This window comes from Puma concolor, chromosome C1 (genome assembly GCF_028749965.1).
Source record: "Puma concolor isolate L17-30 chromosome C1, mPumCon1.1.hap2, whole genome shotgun sequence".
Classification (NCBI taxonomy): domain Eukaryota; kingdom Metazoa; phylum Chordata; class Mammalia; order Carnivora; family Felidae; genus Puma; species Puma concolor.
In genome coordinates this window covers 156556600-156578430 of record NC_141674.1, presented here as the reverse complement: position 1 = coordinate 156578430, position 21831 = coordinate 156556600, and the positions used below count along the sequence as shown (strand labels likewise).

The window sequence follows — 21831 nt, the reverse complement described above, 5'->3', positions numbered from 1 at the left end:
GGTTCTTACTGTGTTACGTTATTAAATGAAAATCAAGTAAAAACAAACACACATACAGCACAATTATATTTCTAGTAACAGACATACATGAAAATATTAAAATGACTTTTTAAAATGCAAATTATGTTTTTCTAATTTTGTAAGGTATTTATTTATATTGTTACTTTCCAGACTTTTTGACACGTATCAATGCCTCCTCCACAACACTAAGAACTTATTTCTGAAATAATCTTATCATGTTATCCTACTTCTAATCAGAGGTTTCCACATTCCTATGAGATGAAGTTCAAAGTCCAAATGCAAGGTCTGTGGTGACCTTTAAGATCTTGTTTCTGCATACTTCTGCAGATTTATTTCCTAACAATATCTCAATATGTACTCTCTGCTTTGTTTGAGTATAAAAAAGGCTTGCTGTTTCCTAAGTGAGCTTTTCCCCATAATTTCTTGTTTCAGTGTATGTTGTACTAAATTCAAGTTTCTTTCTATATTCAGTCTCATGCCTTAAATTCATACCTCAAAGCCAAAAGAAATCTTGAGCTTTTCCCCAAGCCCTCCTTTCTGAGCCAAGGAAATCCTACACCAGAATTCCATGGCACCCTATAATTCCCTCTAATTGTGGTTATTTTAATTACTTGTTCAGCAGTTTCTTCCATTAGGAGATATACTACCTAAAAAGAAGTATTTTGTCTTATTTTAATTTTTATGTCTCAGCATCACATAGAAATGCTTGATGAAATTTAAATAAATAAATAAATAAATAAATAAATAAAAGTGAATACTCATGGATTGTATCAATTTATATAATAATAAATGTTTTGTCTTTTTTGTTATAGCCCTCAAACTATGTTTTCTAATGTTCTGGTTAGCATTGTTCTAAAGGAAATGCTTTCCCACTACCAGTGAAATGAAAAATTAGTCTGGGAGTACCCTAGTGGAGTACACATAGGACTTTCATCAATATTGCACTCTATTGAATAGCATAGATAAGGTTCACTTTTATTTGGACTGGGTATTCGCTCTCAGCATTGCCCCAAACCGAATTGACATGGCTAGGGAAATTCAGCTACTATCCCCAAAGAAAACATCTCATATTTTGGAGAATACAATTCTCCATTCATCAGATATTTATTTGATCCAAGCACTCTTTGATATACCATGGGTACAGAAATGAACAAAACAAATGTGAGTCCTTATAGACATAAACATAACGCTATGTTTAACAATGCGTTCTCTCCATAGGCTATGTACATCTTCACATGCACTATTTCATTTGATTTTCATAACAAATCTATGCTTTAGGGGCTATAATTAGCTCCAACTTCAAACTAAAATATAGTAAAACTAGAATACGTATACTTTTCCATCATAATAAGAGTTTATATTTATACTTTTATCCTCCACCGGTTTCAAATAGTGGAAAGAGGAAAAACTTTGGGTTCAGGCATTCCTCCATAGCTGTGAGATCTTTGACAAATCATTTTGCCTCATTTTCATCTTTCTTATGCATATTGGAAATAATAGTAAATACCACGTAAGTGTGTTGCATAGAATTAATGAGATAATAAAGTATTTATTAATGTGTATGGCCTGCAGTATATCCCACAATATCTATTACTGACGCCTGAATGTAAATGATAGCTAGTTCAGTGAGAAAAATATTTAACCAAATCCTAAATAGGTGACTCACTGGGGAAAAAGGTTTATTAAAAAAAACTTTTAAAGATAAATATACTATAGATTAATACAGAATTCTCCTTGATTGAATGTTGGAACATATTAATCTGTAAACATTTTTAACTCTGTCATAACAACATAATATTTTCTGTAAATAATACTTATCTATTGATTCAAGTGGATGCTTAAAAATTAAGACTATTCTCATCTGGGTTTTTCCTTTTTTAGATTTTGTTTATATACTTTTACTCAATGGTGATAAATCAGTAGCCTGTATTGCTTATATAGGGTATATTGCTTATATATTGCTTTATAGCTTATCTATCTTATGTAATTATTATGAAATAAAAGTTAGTAAATGCTCACTTTTGAAATCTAAAATCTTGGTTTTCCTATCCATAAGTGACTTCAAATAAGTGAATTATATGATTTCCCCATGTGATTTGTGTAAATGTTCTTCACCAAAGTTTTTCTAACAGATAGAGAAATATTCCTGTTCCCCACCTATTTGAATAGACCTAAGTTTGTACCTTGTTATGATGTTTGCATAAAGTTATGATCAGAAGAAATTAATCTCTAAACATTCATTCTCTGACTATATTCAGCTCCATATATTTAATAATTCTACTGTAAAGGAAATAGTCTTTCAAATTCAGGATTTCCAGCTTTCTTTATTGAGAGATGACAATTTTTTCCTTTCAATATCTTTTCTCTGTTAGTGAAGATCTAAACACCAGATGCTCACCCTAACTTAATTAAATTACTAAATTCTCTCTTTGGTTTTTTACCATGTATTCTGTACCTTACATATATATCTAAAGATAAAGAGCTTTTCTCTTATTTCTCCAGGTAAAGCCAGTAAAACTGTCTTGTGATTACATTCCACTCACAACTAAATTATTTTCATAACAAAATTTCATTTTCCATTTTAAAATAGGAGATTATAGGAAGACAAATAACAGTTTTCTCTTTTTTCTTGTTTTCCAACTGTCCTTAGATCCTGTATGCTTCTGGGAAGGTCTACATGATATTTTTTGTTGTGATAAGCTTTTGGTTTGCTTTTTACATAGCAAGTTTATTCTTGGGCATACTTGCTATGTCCTGTGAAGAAGAAAAGCAGAAAGCTGCTGAAAAAGCTGAGAAGACTGAGCCACAATTTCAGCAGACTTTAAAAGAACTTCAAGAAGGAGACAAAGCAGCCGAGGTATAAATTTCTCATACTGCTTCATAGAATCACAGAGTTTGAGTTATCTTCTCGAGATCTTGGAGTATATTGCTTTCTACTAGGTGCTCAGTGTCTGTGCATTGTATGTGATAAAAAGATCAAAAATAACCTTCATAAGTGGGCTCTCACTTTTGCTACATAACATTATTTCCTGAGTGTATTGTGGACAGAGTGACCAACATCTATAAATATTTAAGACCGAAATTTTTTTGTTCCAGAATGTGTATAACTGCTACTGAAAAGTATGGATATATGATTTTTCAAACTTGACTTCTCTTAATGCAGGTTTAGGTTATTGATTTAAGCTTGCTCAGACAACACATCAGAATTAACTGGAAAATTTCAGTGCTGAACTCAATAGCGATAATGCCTTCCATAATTTAGAAATCATGAAGTACTAAAAGCATGGACTAAAAGTACAGTCTTGAAGTTGTAGAAAGAGAAAAACATGCACTTGACTGGCTTTCTAGCTCTTTCAAGAGGAAATGCACTATGCATCTTGATATATGGAGTTATTTTCTCCATGGAATAATTAAATCCATGATTAGTAAAACTTAATAAGGTTTTACTCCAATTTTCAATTATTTTAGTGTTGTGTTTAAGTATATTTCAGGTCTTTAGCCTCATAGCAAAAGATTGAATCTATGACTCTGAAAGTATTGACAGAAGTAGCACTAACGAAGTTATATAAATTATCCCTAAAAATCTAAATCGTGCCGTAAATGTACCAGAAGGAACAGGACCCAGGAAAGCAACCAGAAGTACCTCTCTTATATTCAGTAGGACCTGACAATTTCACACCTCTTTCTCAGTTGGAGAGGGTGAGGTTTAGCCCAGTGTCCTAACACCCATATCAGAGCTGTTGAGGTGTATGGTGGGCAGGATCCAGGGGTCTGGGGTAGGGTACAATCCATGCCTCTTCCAGGTGTTGACCCCTTCCCCTGTGTTGTGCAGAACCCTCTTGCCTGGGAGCTTGGTCTTTGGAGGGTGCTGGACCCAAACTGGTCACAGTAAAGTTGAGTGCTCCTTGACCAGAATGGCTTCTTATAAGGCCTCACTTGGGAGAGGACAACCATGCCCTGCCTCCTTTTCCATTCCTTTAGATTTGTTACTATTTTGCACTCTTAACACCTGCTAGTAAATATTGTCTACACTGGAAAAAGAACCTCAATGGTAAAAGGACAGATTGAGGGAGCAGACAAAAGATAGAAAGGACTTCTACTGAGACTCTATCATACAAAGAAGATAAAAAGAGGTGGGGAAAAGCAAAGAGCCAAGATACATTCTGGCACCAAGTGGAGTGTGCAGTAAGGCTGGGTAAGAGGTTCCTTAATACCAAAGGTAACTTCTGGGTCAAAAGGGTAAAATGTTAACTTCCCTACATATGTAACTCTTTATTTACTCATCATCAATGAAGAAGCTCTAGAAAAGTCATTCTACTAAAAATATGGAATCTGAATAACATAATGTAGGATCATACCAAATTAAAAGTTATTGATAAATACTATATTTGCATGGTTCATAACATGCATACCATTGAAACAAGAAGCAATTATAAACAGTATGAAGAAAACATGTATAAAGAGAGGCTATTGAGTGTAGCCATTATATCACTCATGAGGAAGCCAGAGAAAAATTACAAAAGATTTCTGTCTTCAGAAATGAGTGTGGGGTCCTTCTGATTGAATGATGATGGTCTGAATGATATGTTGAATGTATAATTTGTTTCAAAGTGATATTTCAAATGTCAAGGGCTACCCACAAATGTATTCAAGAGCACAATATTCTCTTATCCCAAGATGAGATGCCCTATTAACTCTGGAAGAACTTGAATTATTTCCCAGTTTCTTAATATCTCCATTCATTTGGCTGTTTTGGATCAAATAAAGCCTTTCTGGTTTTAATTAAAATCTTTCAATTGTAAAGGATATCTTTTCCTGGAAGAGTGCTAGAACATTTTGTTATGAAAAACTTTTTTGGGAAGTAAGAGCAAAGGTCATTTTCACAAGATGTACTTTCTTTTTCTTTTTTTGTGTATACACAAGAAAATACTAGAAAGAGAAGAACTTAAAATGGAACATATTGAAGACCCATTAGGTGACTGATATGATTTAGGACTAATCAGACTCTAATTCCAATGTTGGGATTACTGAGAGATTACCTAAATGCTTCATATTCTCACATTATGGGAAAGCATTAGATCATCTTAGCTAAGAGCACAGTTTTTCAGTCAAATAGATATAGATTTCAGTCTATTTTAGCCACCTAATAGATGTATGATGTTTGCCAAGTCTCTTAACCTTTCTGAACTTCTTTACCTGTAAGATGTTTATAATTTCAGTATCTGTCTCATAGGTTATTGTGAGATTCAAATGAAATAAATTTTTGTAAAACACTTGGCATGGCTTAGAATATACTAAGTAATTGGGGGAAAAAATACAAGAAGACAAACACAAGAAGGTACAGCAGAATAGAATACTCCACCGTAGAATACTCCACCAACATAAAATTCTTAAGTCTTTGACTATACCCCCTTTTAGGGATAATTAAAATAATAATGATGATGATGGTGATAATAATAATAGTATATAATGTTGTGGAGTGTCAACTGTGTTCCACACATGTGATAAGCATCTTCATGAATCCTCAAATGTGATCTTTATTGAGGAGTTCCAGTTATAAAATTTGACCTGTATTTATTTGTACCTGATTTCTCCAAACTTGACTTCTTTCTTCACCACTTTATTTTTCTGGGGGCTCAATGCTGAAACTATATTATTCCAACAATTACCCAGTTTGCAGCTGAAACTTTCTTAAGAATTGACAGTCACTGGCAATCTCTTCTCCAGAAGAGAATCAGATATATACAACTGTAGGAATATAAATATTTTCAAATATATTTGCCCATCTAAAATGGCATCCTTATAACTCTTCTAATTAAATAAAACATTATTGACAATCTACTATATGCTAAGCATTGTACTAAACATTGGATATTTTAAAATGTTAATAAATACAAACATAGTGTCTATCTTCATAAAGCTAATGGTCTAATGGGGAGATAGACTGTAAAATTATCCTAAACACAAAATTGTACCTCTAGCACCAGTAGACATTATGTGTTTCCTGATGTTATGAAACAGGAGACATAAAACACCACATAAAATATATTCTTGCCATAACCTGAGCTAAGTCTAGTAAGCCTCTAGATCTAACCATCTTCTTCTAGAGACTAGAGGAGAGAGAAGAACACATTAAATTACACTGAAAGGACACAATCTGCCAAATCAAGAATGTGGAAATTCTATAGTTATAAGTGATCCATTATTGTCAACAAATAAATCAGATTAGAAAAAATAACGGCATGAGATAATCAATAAACCTGTGAACTAAATACAGTATGTAAATCTTTTTGTATTTTGATTGGAACAAATCAAGTACAATAGAATGTTTCTGAGCAATGAAAGAAAATTGAGCATGGTCTGGGTATTGGATAATATTAAGGGAATTACTAATTTTCTGATTGCGATCCTAATATTACAATTATGTTTTTTAAAAAGGTTATTCTGAGAATTATATGATGTCTGACATATTTTTCCTGAAATATTTTAAATAAAGCAGGGTAAGTAATATGTGAGAAGTGAGGAATATAATGATATTAATTGTTAAGCCTGGATATTGGGTACCTGGCGATTCACTACCTGGTATTATTCACTACTAAAAAAATAAAATGAAAATAAATTAAACTGTGGAGAGTACTTTAAAAGTGAGAAATGTGATGCTTTGAGAGCCTATAATAAAGGATTTCCCTGGTAAGAAAATGTTTCTTTTTTTTTTTTTTAATGTTTATTTATTTTGAGAGAGAGAGAGAGAGAGAACACGAGCTGGGGAGGGGCAGAGAGAGGGGGAAACACAGAATCCGAAGCAGGCTCCAGGCTCTGAGCTGTCAGCACAGAGCCCAGAGTGGGACTTGAACCCACGAACCTTGAGATCATGACCTGAGCTGAAGTTGGATGCTTAATGGACTGAGCCACCCAGGCACCCAGAGGAAAGGTTTCTAATGGGAAACCAACATTTGAACTGAGATCTGAAGAATGAGTCCATGCTACATGGGGGAGGGAACAGACTAAGTCAAGATTAAAAAGGTCAGTGTGGCTACAGTAGAGAGAGCAAGTGTGATCCCAAGATGAATACTGCAGCTATTCATTGCTAAATGCTAGAAATATGACTGGATTCTTCCTTAGTCATACCTACTCTCCAGAGGAAATTTAAACCAGCTGTGACAAGAAGAATTCTAGCCCCTTTTTGCAGTCTAATTTTAACTTTGGATCTGCCTTTATTAGCTCTTAAACTTCCAAAAAGGAGATTACTGAGTCATGATCTTCTCACTTTGCATTATAAAATGGCCATATCCTTAGTTGTTGGCATTCATTCAATATTTTTTAAGAAGTTCCATTGAACTAAATTACTAGACTGGTGTGGTTTATTTGTTTTATATTCTAAAATATATCCACAGTTAGGGGTGCCTGGGTTGTTCATTGGTTGAGCATCTGACTCTTCATTTTGGCTCAGGTCATGATCTCACAGTTTCGTGAGTTTGAGCCCCGTGTCTGGCTCTGTCAGCAGCATGGAGTCTACTTGGAATTCTCTCTCTCCCTCTCTTTCTTTGCCCCTCCCCTGCATGTGCTCTCTCTGTCTCTCCCAAAATAAAGAAATAAACTTAAAACAATTTTTAAAAATTTTAAATATATCCACAGTCCAAGCCAAATAAGTAGAAAATTTAACATTGACTATATCGCAATAACATTATTACTGTACTCACTCTATCCACCCCACACAGATGATTATCTTTACTGAATTACTTCTTGGGGTGATTCCATCAGACATTGTCATTATCAGAAACATCTTTATGAGAAGCAATTCCTCTATATTAATAACAGTGGAAGGTATTATTCACTATATTACAAAATATCATCTTTATGAAGATATACCTGGGAGATCCCTCTTAGACCATAATCACAGAACAATTATGCCTCTACTGGTTTTTTGACTCATGAAAATTTGAAATTGCCTATGTTACAACTTATATTTTATAGAATCCTGTAAGTGGGTCAAAAAATACTTTCTGGAGTAAGCATAGTTTAAGTAAATAAATTAACATCACATTCTGGGCTTTTGGCTTACTTTTTTCAATTAAAACAAATAGTGAGGGCACATGGATCTGTAGACCTGCAGAATCTGTCATTTTCCTGATGGAATCAGTATGAAGTCGAGTTGGTTTTCACCTCCTCTGATTCTAGTATTTATGAAATTAGAGGAATCTTGACTGATACTGAATGAGATGAATATGATGATTCCCTTGATATCTGTGATGCCGATTCATATAGACCACAGCAGAAATTGAACACTGTTTCCTGCAGTGTTAGTAGCAGCTGCAGCCCCATGCCAGTTACCTCTGTGCCAGAGTGGGCTTGCCTGTTCAAATTTATTTACTATGTATTTCACCTATTTAGCCACACCTATTCACCAAGTTAACAAACATACAATGTTATCATTCTTATGTTGCTAAATGTAAAAACTGTTGGGAACTCTGTAGTGTAATATTACCTACCTATTGTCAGTTTCTTAGAGTTTAAATTAAATATAAATTTTATACACGGTCATTAGAAACATCTGGGGTTCTATTTGTGATAACTATGAACTTGTAACATCTACATCAAGCCCTAGGAGTGTATTTCCTTTTTTTGAGTTTAAAAAAAAATTCTAATGTTTATTTTTGAGAGAGAGACAGAGAGAGTAAGAGAGAGAGCGCATGCACTAGCAAGTGCAAGTGGGGGAGGGGCAGAGAGAGAGGGAGCCGATTCAAAGCTGTCTCCAGGCTCTGAGCTATCAGCACAGAGCCCAGGGCAGGGCTTAAACTCACAAGCTGTGAGTTCATGATCTGAACCGAAGCTGGATGCTTTACTGACTGAAACTCTCAGGCCCACCCCCCCCACCCCCCGACCCCCCCCCACCCCGCCCCTGCCCAGGAGTGTATTTCCAATGCAAGGCTTCTTTTGAACGCTGCATAACCACATCAGCAAAACAGAGTATCTTAAAGCCATTACTCAAGAGACATGAGAGACAGAAAGAAGTGATTCCTTTATGGAATCATCATGTATGATCTGGCCAAAACAACTATTTTACATGCTACTACTCAAGATTATTTCATTATCACAAAACCAAATAATTTTGATTTTATCAAGAGAGTTTATAAAGTTTTAAAATACCCTTAAAGAAAAATGTAAGGTGTTAGAGAAATACTGTCTCAGCATGTTTGCCAACCAGATATTTTGCAATAACCCTATAAAGTACATGCTTAATGGTTTGTCAAATATGGGTAATACAAGTAATATAATCTGATTTCCTCCTTTTATAGTTGACTTTATAGTATAAAATGATTTTGTTGAGTTGCAAGTTATATACATTTGTTATCCAAATAATCCTAAGCCAGTTTAATACTGCCTATAGTGTGAAGAGTAGCAAATAATGGAACCCAAAAAGATTTCTGGAGGTAAGAACCAATGTTTTAAAGAAGGTTATAAACCTTCTTATAGTTATAGCCTTGTATCTACAACAGGGAGAAGCCAGCATTAGACTCATCTAATTTATTTTTAGACCAAGACCACACAAATAGAAATGAAGAAAAGATCACCAACTTCTATGATCACTTCTTTTAATATGTTGGATGATTCTACTGCTACTGTGAGACATGAAGAAGGTAAAGTAAAAAATACTTAGTTACTCTGAAAGGTATATTCATAAGATTCACTTTAAGTAAATCCTGCAATTTCTTCAGAATTTTAGGATAAGAAAAAGTTAAGGAATCACATAAGAATATTAAAGTGAGCAATTCCGTAAGCATGGTATTTTAAACATTGGAACGGGTCACCAAAGAGTAGTAAGAAATTTTCTTTAACATTGAAAACAAAGTGGAAGTATTAACTTACAACTACAAATAGAAGTTGGATTATATAACAATAATATATTAAGATCCTTTTTTGCATTGTCTCTGCTTTTTTAATACATAAGCAGTAACTCATTATCATGGACAATATTAAAAGGCATTATTTTATAAAGCATTATAAATCTAGAAATTATAAATCATAATACTCTCAACTGTATTCCATGTTTTTTTTTCTTGAGAGAAACTCCTAGGTTTTGCTTCTAATACACAGTGTGTCTCGTTTTCATTTGTCTAACTCAGCAAGCATTAACAAAATAGTGGCAATTGACTTTGCTCTGATTTATATTAGTACAAAATATTTCTATTTGCTAATTCCAAATCAAAGGTCTAATTTTAAACATCTCTTTGCATACGAAAGTCAAAATATTTTATTAGCTAGAACTAAAACAACAATTTGCTAAAGTTTAACTTTTTTATTCTTTATTTCAGAACTTAAAAAATCCAGGAAGAGACGCCCATTGTGTTTGTATAGATTTGCTAAAACTTTATTGATCTGGAATTGTTCTCCCTGTTGGTTAAAATTGAAAGAGTTTATCCACATGATTATAATGGACCCATTTACTGATCTTGTCCTTACCATATGCATAATTCTAAATGTGTGTTTTTTGGCCTTGGAATGTTATCCAATGAGTGAAGAAACCACCAGTGTTCTCAGCATTGGAAACCTGGTAATGCTCTTGTATATTATTTTCATTTGCAGTTTCAACTTTTCTTTAGTCATCATAATCCTCATTATTTTATTTTGTAACTCCAATATGTTGCAAATGCATTATATGCATACTAATGAAGTATGACCTTCATCCACAACCCACCACCTCTAGCCCTGATTTGTAAGTGTTATTATCATTGAAAGGTTTATAGCTAAGGTTTAAAATTCTGCTATTTAAGTTTGAGATTCGAGTCAGTTACTTGGCAGTTAGGTTAAATGGAAATTATTTATTTCCTCTCCCATCCCAAATATATCCTCCCTTGGTACCATAGCTCCACAGCTCGGAGCAGGACAAATAAAATTTGTTATTTGCAATAACAAATACAGATTCCTCACTGACACCTAAATTCTGAATCCTGACTACAACTGTACCTGCCTTGTCTGCTTTAGCTACCTGCCTTTGCCTCAGATGGGAAGTTATTCTTTTGGTAAGGTAATGTTGAGAGTCACTCGTCCTTTTTTTTCCCTCATACAATGCATAAAGCAAAACAGATTTCTGTGAGTTTAAAAACAAGTCACATTCAAGGAAATATGTAGTGTTTAATTTTCTTTTCTTTTATGGTTGTTGTTTGTTGCTTAGTACTAGTATAAATGGCCAAACTGCTACCCACTTTTAATTATACATTTACTTGGTACCAACACTATAGAAATTTAGTTATTTCTGCTAGTATAGTTTTCAAGAGACAGTTTTCAGAGGTTTACTATTTTTTTTTCACTTAGACACTTTTATGGTTCAAAAAGTTAAATATCTTAATATGTACTCCATATCCCAAAAGAAACTGTTCAAAATAAAAATATTTTCATCTTTAAATATTCTCTTTTGTCTTTCAGGATAGCTTTTATTAAATAATTGAAGATTTTGTAGGCAGTGTTTGACATTAGACTGTTAAGTGAAATGTTGGAGTCTATCCTTATTTTTTTTTTAAGTTTATTTATTTGGAAGAGAGAGAGAGCCCAAGCAGGGGAGGGGCAGAGAAAGAGAGAGAGAGAATCTCAAGCAGACTCTGCGCTGTCAGTGCAAAGCCCAATGTGGAGCTTGCTCCCGTGAACCATGAGATCATAACCTGAATCAAAACCGGGAGTCAGATGCTTAACTGACACAGCCACCCAGGTGCCCCAGAGTCTGTCTTTAAAATACAGACTCCAATACTAATCAGATCTTGATAGAACAACTGTGAAGACTGTGGCAGTGGAAACTCACAGTTTCTGTATATGTGGGTTCTGATGGTGTTATTGGAATCATATCCTCATCCATGTGTTTTGTTTTTGTTTAGATTTTTATTGGAATTTTCACAGCAGAAATGATTTTGAAAATAATTGCAATGCATCCATATGGGTATTTTCAAGTAGGTTGGAACATTTTTGATAGCCTGATTGTGTTCCATGGTTTAGCAGAACTTTATCTAGCCAATGTTTCTGGAATGGCTTTTTTAAAAATATTCAGAGTGGTAAGTAGAATCCAATATCTAAATTTTATTTTATGAAAATTTCTCTCAGTCTCCTCAGACACAACATGGGAAGAATAGTAATACCTATCCTATGGGGACATTTGTAGTAATAAATGAATTGATTCATATATAAAGAGCTTAGGAAGTGCCCCAGGAAGAGTAAGAAGTTTCCAATGCTGTTATTTCACTGAAGCATCAAAGTAAGTAAGCTGTTTGGTAGCAAATTTGAGGTATAGTTTTAGAAATCAGGGCCAGGGTTACTGGTCAGTTGTGAGGAGCAGGATAATGTGGAGTCCCAGGAGATGAATGCCAATGTATGACTAAGGAACTGCAATCAGGTGAGTATTTCTAAATGTAGAGTAGAAAACTTTATAAAAGACCAGTCAAGCCAGCAGAATGTTATTACAAAAATTAAGTCAGAATCGGTATATGTATGCCTGTAATGTATGGTGGTAGTAAGAATCAGAAAACTAGGCAAGGAAAATGTTATTAGAAGAGTATGTATGGAAACGTTAAGTACTTGATAAGTAATATATTGTCACATTCTAGTAAGAAGTTGAAGAGATGTAGCAGGAATAAAGAACAACTAAATAGACTTGATCTTATCCAAATAATTCTTCAGAACCCTGTCTTAAGTCCTCATCCATAGACTTTTCTAATGAGTAAGAGAAACATGTAAAAGATGTAGCTCTCAAATTTATGGATAAAACAAGACTGGGAAATAAAAAATATGATAAAAGATAGTATCAAAGTATCTGAAAGTCTAACATGGGCTGGATATAAATGATTCAGTCTTACATAGATAAATGTGAAGGCCTACTCTTGAGTCCATGAAGTGAACTATGTACTGGAAAAAGTTGGGGAAGGTATAGCATATATAAAAATGATATTTGGGTTTAAATTTTTTTAATGTTTATTTATTTTTGAGAGAAAGAGAGAGTACAAATGGGAGAGAGGCAGAGAGAGAGGGAGACACAGAATCTGAAGCAGGCTCCAGGCTCTGAGCTGTCAGCACAGAGCCCGATGCAGGGCTCAAACCCATGAACCTTGAGATCGTGACCTGAGCCAAAGTTGGAGGCTTAACCTACCGAGCCACCCAGGTGCCCCAGTGATATTTGGGTTTTAGATGACTAAGCTCACTGTAATATGGTGGCCAAAACTGTTAAGGTAATCTTGTCCATTTCAACAGAAACAAAAAATCTAGTGAAAAGAAGAGAACTATTCAGACTAAACCTAGAATGCTGTGTTTGGTTTTTGATATGTTACTTTAAAATAAAATACATAAGAGAAACTTCAATGGAATTCAATGGGACCTGACAGACTTTTTCAATATCATCTATATGTCAGAATGTGGGAGAATTTCCAGTGTACTGTGAAAAGCAAAACAAAGAATGGGCAGTTATCCCACCAGATATTAAAACATAAAACTAGAGTAATTATAACAGCATAGTATTGAATGGAAATTGGCAGACCAATAGAAGGAGATATGTATTGGTTTAGTGTAAAAAATACAGAATATGTGTCACATATTAAGAATTGTGTAACAATGGCTAGTATTAATAGTGCTCAAAACTGAATATTACATTAAAGACTATATATGTGTATGTGTATGATGCTGATAAGATGTACATCATAATAAATAGTGACCAGGGTTTTCTTTTTGTTTGTTTTTTATTTTTGTTGTTTCTTGCATTACTGTATTAGTTGAGAATTTTCAAGCTGGGAAAATACTGGCCAACATTTAGGATTCTGATGTTGATTCTGAGTAACTCATTGGTGGCCCTGAAAGGCTTGGTGCTGTTGTTGTTCACATTCATGTTCTTTTCTGCTGTGGTTGGCCTGAAACTGTTCGGTAGGAGTTACAAAGAATGTGTCTGCAACATAGACAAAGGCTGTCAACTCCCACACTGGCACATGCATGACTTCTTCCACTCCTTCCTGAATGTGCTCCGAATTCTCTGTGGAGAGTGGATAGAGACTTTATGGGATTGCCTTAAGGTTGCAGGCCAATTCGGTTGCCTTCCTTTTTACATGATGGTCATTTTAATTGGAAACTTATTGGTAAGTATTCCATGCTTTTAAATTTTCCTTGAACAACTTGTGTAATGTAGTTTAGTATTTCCATGATGTGAATTTATGGGATCCAGTGGTCTATAACTGTGTTGTCCAATATGGTAGCCTCTAGCCACATGTGGCTGTTGATCAGTTGCAATACAATTGGCCCAATTAGAGATGTGCTACAAGGGTAAAATACCCACTGGCTTTGAAGTCTCACCCCCCTAAAATAACATAAGTTATTTTATTAATAATTTTTATACTGAATGTGTTTTAAAATGATAATATTTTTGATATATTTAGTTAAATAAAATGTTAGTAAAATTAGTTTCTGTTTTTGTTTGTGCTTTTGATGTGGCCACTAGAAAGTTGCATATGACATGCATCATATTTCTGTTGGAGAGCACTGGTTTATAACCTTGATACTCAAGTAGCATTGGCATCATGTGGGAGATAGTTGGATCCCATCTCAGACCTATGGGGAATCTACAGTTTAACAATATCCCCAGGTGATTTGTATGCACATTAAATTTTAAGAAGCACTTAAATGTAACACTGGTTGTCAAACTAGGTTGCACATTGGAATTACCTGGGGAACTAATAAAAATATAGTAATGTCTTGGATACGTTACCAGAGATACCGATTTTATTGGTATGTGGACATAGCCCAGTCATCAGGATCTTTTACAATTTTTCATTTGATTAAATTATGCAGTAAAGTTTGAAAATCGCTGACCTATAAAACTAAGGTGCATTAGTGAAGAGGGATAGCTATCACTTTTAAATTCCCAGTAATTGAAGTGGTGTTACATGAATTGAGTAAGTAGCTTTTACTTCTTCTAAGCAAAGGGAATGGATTATAAAAGAAAATTGTTCTTACAAGGAAAAAAAGGACTCAGTATTTGCTTTATTCATAAGTCATAGAAATCAAATACATTTTACAAAAGACTGAAAAAAAATCACTGGTCAGATACCATTTTATCTATCAATAACCTCCCTCACTGCTTCTGTTTCACCTTGGGCATAACCTCTGTCATCCACTTATCACTGCTGACATTCTGTTTAATTGTTGATGTACTTGTCTACCTTCCTTTTTAAACTGTAAGCTCCACAAAGGAAGGATCATGACTTTTCTCTATATCATCAAAGCCTAGAACAGAGTCTAACATGTAAAAATATTTCAATGACCTCGGCCTTTGTAGCTAATTAATACACTTTCAACTCTCAGTGACATAACACTATTTTAACTGGCTAAAACAAAACTCAACATATATATCAGCATGCATAACTCAAAATGTCAGAGATAGATTTCACTTCAGTTGTGGTGTGACACATACATTCAAAAAAAAGGTCATTAGAGACAGACTTGTGTGTAACTCAGATCTGTCTTCTGCGTGGCCCTTGCTGGTAGTAGCCTCTATTTTATCAAGATTGCTGCTGCAGTCTAAAGCTTCATGTGTTCATATCACATCAAGTCTAATAGAAGAGAAATTCCTGTTTCTTTTCTAGAAGTCACAGCAAATCTCTCCTATTATCTCATTAGCTCTGAGTCACATGTCCATTTGTGAACCAATCTCTATTGCCCAGAGTGTGAAATATATTTATTATTTATTGTGCAGAGTGTGGAATATATTAACGTATATTATGATAAGCTACTCAGAATCCTCTTTTGGAGCTGGAGTTGGCATCATTCCAAACACAAATCATGCAACTAATAATAAGATAAGGGTGATTTCCCGTGAAATATTAAGTTTCTATTCCCAAAAGAGAATAGGAGAGGCTATGGTTGATGGCTATTGAGATAAACAACACACACACACACACACACACACACACGCACGCACACACACACACACAGAGTTCAAAAACAAAGAAGGAGAAATGCTGAGGCAATTGTATAATTGCATTTCTGCTTCTTTGTTTTTGAATTCCACTTTGTTTCTTATTTTTCTTATTCCTACTGATCAGAAACTTGATGTCAAAGGGCAGAGGGACTTCAGAATGAAATGGAACTACAGGAACCTCCATTTCCAATTGATTGGTCATAATATTGCTTGGTTTGCTGAATCTTTTAAGCTTCATTTTTCTCAACAGTCATCATGTGTGAAGCGCCATGATAACAACTCTAGACTAAATACAAGGGGAAAAAATGTAAGGAGAGAATCTGTAAGGCTATAGATCTCCCCCCATACTTTCAACTCATTACATTACAGCATTGTAATTTCACACCAAAACTCAGCATTTGTATAAAAAGAAGGTACTCCCCATTTTAAAAACTTAATTTTGTCTTGTTTGCCTAATAAACATTCCAGTGGTGATTCAGCCTGCAGTGGAACCGTAAAACATGATCATAAACAAAAGCAAGTATTTAAATGGCTTTTAAACAGTTACATGCAATGCTGAGTTATGGAAAAAATAGAGTTCAGATCCAAGCAAACATGGGTTCAAACTCCGGTTTTATTATTTACTAATTAAATGCCTTTGTGTATATGACCCTGCCTCTTTAAACCTCGTAATATTTTTATAGAAGAATGAACTTAATAATATATGCCATATAGAGTTATTGTAAGTTAAATTAAAACAGCTAGCACTCATAAATATTTATAAATGTTTGTTTTACTTTCTTTAAGCTCTAGAAAATAGTACCTCCCACATCTTTAGAATTGTGCTAATTAAACATTATTTAGAAGTTTCAGTTAGGCAAACATTCTACATGTTTCACTTGTAATTTAAGTAATTGCCACTAAGTGAACTGTGGGATCTAGCTAAGGTTACGTAAACCAAACAATGAGGGATATAGAAACATAAAAAGAAAAGAAATAGAAAATAGAAAATTCAGTTGCTTTTTAAAAATAAGACATTGGTGATAAATATCTATGTCATTCCATGTATGTTTACATATTCCCCAATTAAATATGTTAAGATACAATTTGAATAGTATTAAAATAGAAACTTCATACATGTTGAATTTCTTAAATTAGTAATCAAATAATTATTCGTACTTGAAAAATTCTTGGAAAATACTTGAATATTACTTGAAAAATAATTACATAAGTAAATCTTGAATTTCCTTTCTATTCCATATTACTTTATTTTGATGAGTTTTTCAATTCTCACCCAATAGATAGACATCATTGAGGTAAATGAGAGGGCAAATTTCAGGGGAGACATTTGAATGTTTTGTTTTATATACATTATTTCACATTTTATCTTTTAACACAAAAATAAGAAATATGTGTTTTGAATCTCTTTATAAAATACTGTGACTAGAACAAAGTCACACTAAGTTTATATAAAATTTTCTTTATACCGTAATTCCAGAGAATTTTGAACTTCATTTTCAGCCTTTTAACAATAAAAAACAAATGTTTTTCAATCTTTATTTTTGACAAAGACAGAGTGTTAGCAGGGGAGGGGCAGAGAGAGAGGGAGACACAGAATCTGAAGCAGACTCCAGGCCTGGCCTGAGCACAGAGCCTAATGGAGGGCTTGAACTCAGGAATAGTGAGATCATGACTTGAGCCAAGTCAGACGCTTAACCAACTGAGCCACCCAGGTACCCCAAGCCTTTTAACATTTTCACTGTATATGTATATCTGCATTTGGTATATGGGGGGATATGTTTAAGATATAAGAAATCTTAGATTGTAAGCTCTTAGTAAATTTTTCCTTGTCCAAATCCTGGCACAAAATCTATTTTTTACTCATTCTATAATTAATTTTTTCAACAAATATTAATCACTTATTTTGTGCCTAGTGTTGTGCTAGTTGTCTACTTGAGAGAAACTTGGTTCCTGCTCATATGAAGCTCGTAGTCATGAAATTTTTACCTAACACCTGTTCCTTATTTCACACTGTGCCAATAACTAAATGAAGGAAAAGAAACAACCAACTACCTTAAATTATATTTGGTGTTGCCTTCTTATATCCTGAACTCATTGTCTTTTAAGAATGATAGAAATGCTAGTAGTGTAGTTCCTATAAGGGCCATAAAGCCCCTGTTCATACTATCTGTAAGTAAGCTTTATTTATATATAAATATATTTATATATATAAAGCTTTATATATAAATATATATAAATATATAAATATATATAAATATATATAAAGATATATAAATATATAAATATATAAATATATATAAAGCTTTATATAAATATATAAATTTATTTATATATTTTTTATTATTTTTAAACATAATTCATGTCATTTAAACTTTGCCCTTTAAAAATAATATGTAAAACATAAAGTAAATTAAGTCTTTAACAGTTTAAATATCTGAAGAGAGGGGAAGACTTCCAATAAAAAGTAAACAAAATGCTCAAATTATTAGTTTAAGAGATGATCAGTATTGACTCCCTAACACTAAAACCCAAAAATATTATCTACCCTACAATTACAAACAAGATAAAAATATGATTCTCTGGAAACTAAACGTAGCTTGATCATATTTCTCGGTGATAGTAAAGGTCAAAATATACACTGTCCTCGAGTTCAAATAACTTAAGTATTAGGAATTATTCTCCATCACTCATCTCTTTCTTATTTGACCAAATTTATTACCACAGAGAATCAATTAACCTACCCAAATCCTGCTACTAGCATATCACAAAGAAAACTAGGTACAGGCTTCAGAACCGGGACTGGGACTCTCTCCCCAAGATTCCTTGTGGGTTTGCAGAACCCATGAAGATGTCATTATACCTCTTCCTGGGATAGTGCTGAAGTGAGGTCAGCCACCTGAAGTAGCGATTCATTTCTTACCTTGGGAGAGACAGCCTGGCTCAGTGAAGGAAAAAAGCTTTGGAATAAAACTAACTTAAGTTCAATCTGTGTGACCTTGGATATCTGACATCTGTAAGCCTTGCCTTTTTCATGTCTAAAAGAAAATCAAATGATATTTCATAGAATGTTGTGACCTTAAGAAGAGTTCTGGCTAGGGGCGCCTGGGTGGCGCAGTCGGTTAAGCGTCCGACTTCAGCCAGGTCGCGATCTCGCGGTCCGTGAGTTCGAGCCCCGTGTCGGGCTCTGGGCTGATGGCTCAGAGCCTGGAGCCTGTTTCCGATTCTGTGTCTCCCTCTCTCTGTCCCAAAAATAAAAAATCATAATTTGGAATTTTAGATTTTCCTCCCTCGCCCGTTCATGCTCTGTCTCTCTCTGTCCCAAAAATAAATAAACGTTGAAAAAAAAAAATTAAAAAAAAAAAAAAAAAAAAGAGTTCTGGCTATACTGTACAAACCCTTAGCACAGCATCTGACCCACTGTATAGGAATAAGAACTGAATAGCCTAAATGGCATTGTGGTTCCTAATTGTTTTCAAATCTCAGGTCAGCTTTTTTTTTTTTTTTCAAGATTTTTTTTTTTATTGTTTAAAAGGAAACAAAAAGTAACATAAACTTAACCTCATTTGTTTCCTCATTTAGATAATTTACCTGTTTCTGGCATTGGTGAGCTCCTTTAGTTCATACAAGGCTCCAACAAATGAAGAGAATGGTGAAGAACAAAATCTCCAGAGTGCAATGGCAAGGATTAAGAAAGGAATAAACTACATGTTTCTTAAAATATCATGCAAAAAACAAAACATTTCAAAGGAGACAATGGACAATGTAAACAATGTGTATGTTAGAGAGCATATTTCTGACCCTACCCTTTCCGATTTAAGCAATACCCAAGATTTCTTCAAGGATAAGGAAAAAAGCAGTGGCACAGAGAAAAACACAATGACTGAAAATGAGAGTCAATCACTTATACCCAGTCCTAGTGTCTCAGAAACTGTACCAATTGCTTCAGGAGAATCTGATATAGAAAATCTGGATAATAAGGAGTTTCAGAGCAAGTCAGGTGATGGGAGCAGCAAAGAGGTAAGATGTTTTAATATCCTGATTACTTACTGTTGATTTATGGCATTTTGGTAAGAAAGTGAGTGGGTGTTGAAGTTGCGGAGAGTTAGAGTACACATTTGATCCTAGCTCTACACTCCTTGCTCCTGATTTTATGCTTCTGATGAAGTTAATTAACCATTGTAAGCTTCAGTTTCCTTGGTCTATAAATGCAGATAAAATTGTATCTATTTCTTAGGGAGGATAGGACTAAGAAAAATAGCTCAAAGGTGCACAGAACAGTGCCCAGTCTATAGTAAACACTTAGTAAACATTAGAAAATATAATTTTAAAAGTCTATAAATTTATAAGCAGGCAGTGTGGGGTGATGAAAACATACCAAAGAAACTTAAGTTTTCAAAATCGATGTGTATTATTAGAGAAATCATTAAACTCTCCTGGGTGTTATCATCTTTAAAACGTTAAATTGGACTACAGGATGGCTAAAATACTTTCTTATTGGCCAAAATTCTAGGATTCTCATCACTTTATTTGTGCAGCATATACTATAACATATATAATTAAGTTGGACTAAAAGAATAAAGAAAACCCACCAGTTTGAATTGTGAACAGTGTGTAGCTTTATCAACTCATGGACAAAGAAAACAAAACAAAAAAGCAACAGCAAAAACAACAAAATAACCCAACACATTTAAAGAAGGGTAGATATTGCTGTTAACTTAGCTTCTAAAATGTACACCCTACTGGAAACATTCTTACTGTCTTCATTTGCAAGCACCATGTCTTCCTAGGAGGTATGATTTAATAGAAAGCTACATCTACAGAGATCACATCTGTTTTGCAGGCTTCTTGCGTTGTACCTCAGTAGGGAATCATCTCAGATCACTCACAGGCACTGGGGAGGGGCAGAGAATGTCTCTTTCCAGATCCGCAGAAACGACTCTGGCATCATCTTGTCTCCCAGACCTCTTCCAGCTTGGCAACTGCTCTGCAGTAACTTCTCATATTGGCCTAATAGGAGTTGAATTGTAATTACTCAAAATCCTTCCGGCTCCTACTGAAGGCCTTTTTTTTTGTGTTAAAGAAACATTTTCACTCCTTAGCATGCCCAATATTTTGAGGTTCGTTTTCCTTTAACTAATACCATTTCTAGAAAACAGGGAAAACTGTTCTGCAGCTACACTTGCATATCTTCACTTATAACTTTGACTACCATCTATTTTTGGGTAAAAATGCTATTTATCACAGCACATTGTGTTGAAATGCTCCAGGAAACTTCTTGCCAATCTAATTAGTCTGGGATATGAAAATGTATAGGAAAGATGACACTAAATATGATTGTAAATGTTGAGGCTTCAGAAGTTGTAATGTATGCTGCCTAATTACTTAGTCCTACTGATTGATTAGCTACTCATAGATTTATTCACTTATCTGTACACTTATCTGTACATATTTTAGACATTTTCCAGATTATGCAACTCATGAGTACTTTAAGATGCTGATCTACCAAAAGCCAAAGAATAAAATATAAAAATCACATGTGATCTGATAATTCTGAGTTACATTCTTTTCTTTCTTTTGTATTTAAACTTTCAGCCATTGTTTAGTTACAACATAACTATATAAATTTTAGAAAAATAATGTCAAACTTTATATCAAGTTTTATAACTTTTTCCATAATGTAGCAATGTATCAGGGTCACTTTCTCATGCCATTAAGTCATCTTCTAATAAAATTATTTATACTTTTTAATCCCAATTGATTTATTTATAAAATTAGAATAAAATTATTCTAATTTCCAAAAGAGGTTTGGAAAATCACATCAAATAGTTTATGTAAAAATTCTAAAATAACATATAAATATAAGGTATATA

At 33.9% G+C, this 21831-nt stretch overlaps 1 protein-coding gene across 4 annotated transcripts in view; it reads left to right on the top strand.

Moving 5' to 3' along the window:
- SCN7A (sodium voltage-gated channel alpha subunit 7) overlaps window positions 1–21831 on the top strand; it is an 80521-nt gene that overhangs the window by 35788 nt on the left and 22902 nt on the right. For all 4 annotated transcript variants that reach the window (XM_086718810.1, XM_086718811.1, XM_086718812.1 and 1 more), the window contains exons 10-15: window positions 2672–2878; window positions 9557–9659; window positions 10335–10573; window positions 11889–12062; window positions 13767–14123; window positions 19541–19978. In XM_086718810.1, coding sequence (XP_086574936.1) covers window positions 2672–2878; window positions 9557–9659; window positions 10335–10573; window positions 11889–12062; window positions 13767–14123; window positions 19541–19978 — 1518 coding nt within the window. The remainder of the gene's footprint in view (window positions 1–2671; window positions 2879–9556; window positions 9660–10334; window positions 10574–11888; window positions 12063–13766; window positions 14124–19540; window positions 19979–21831) is intronic.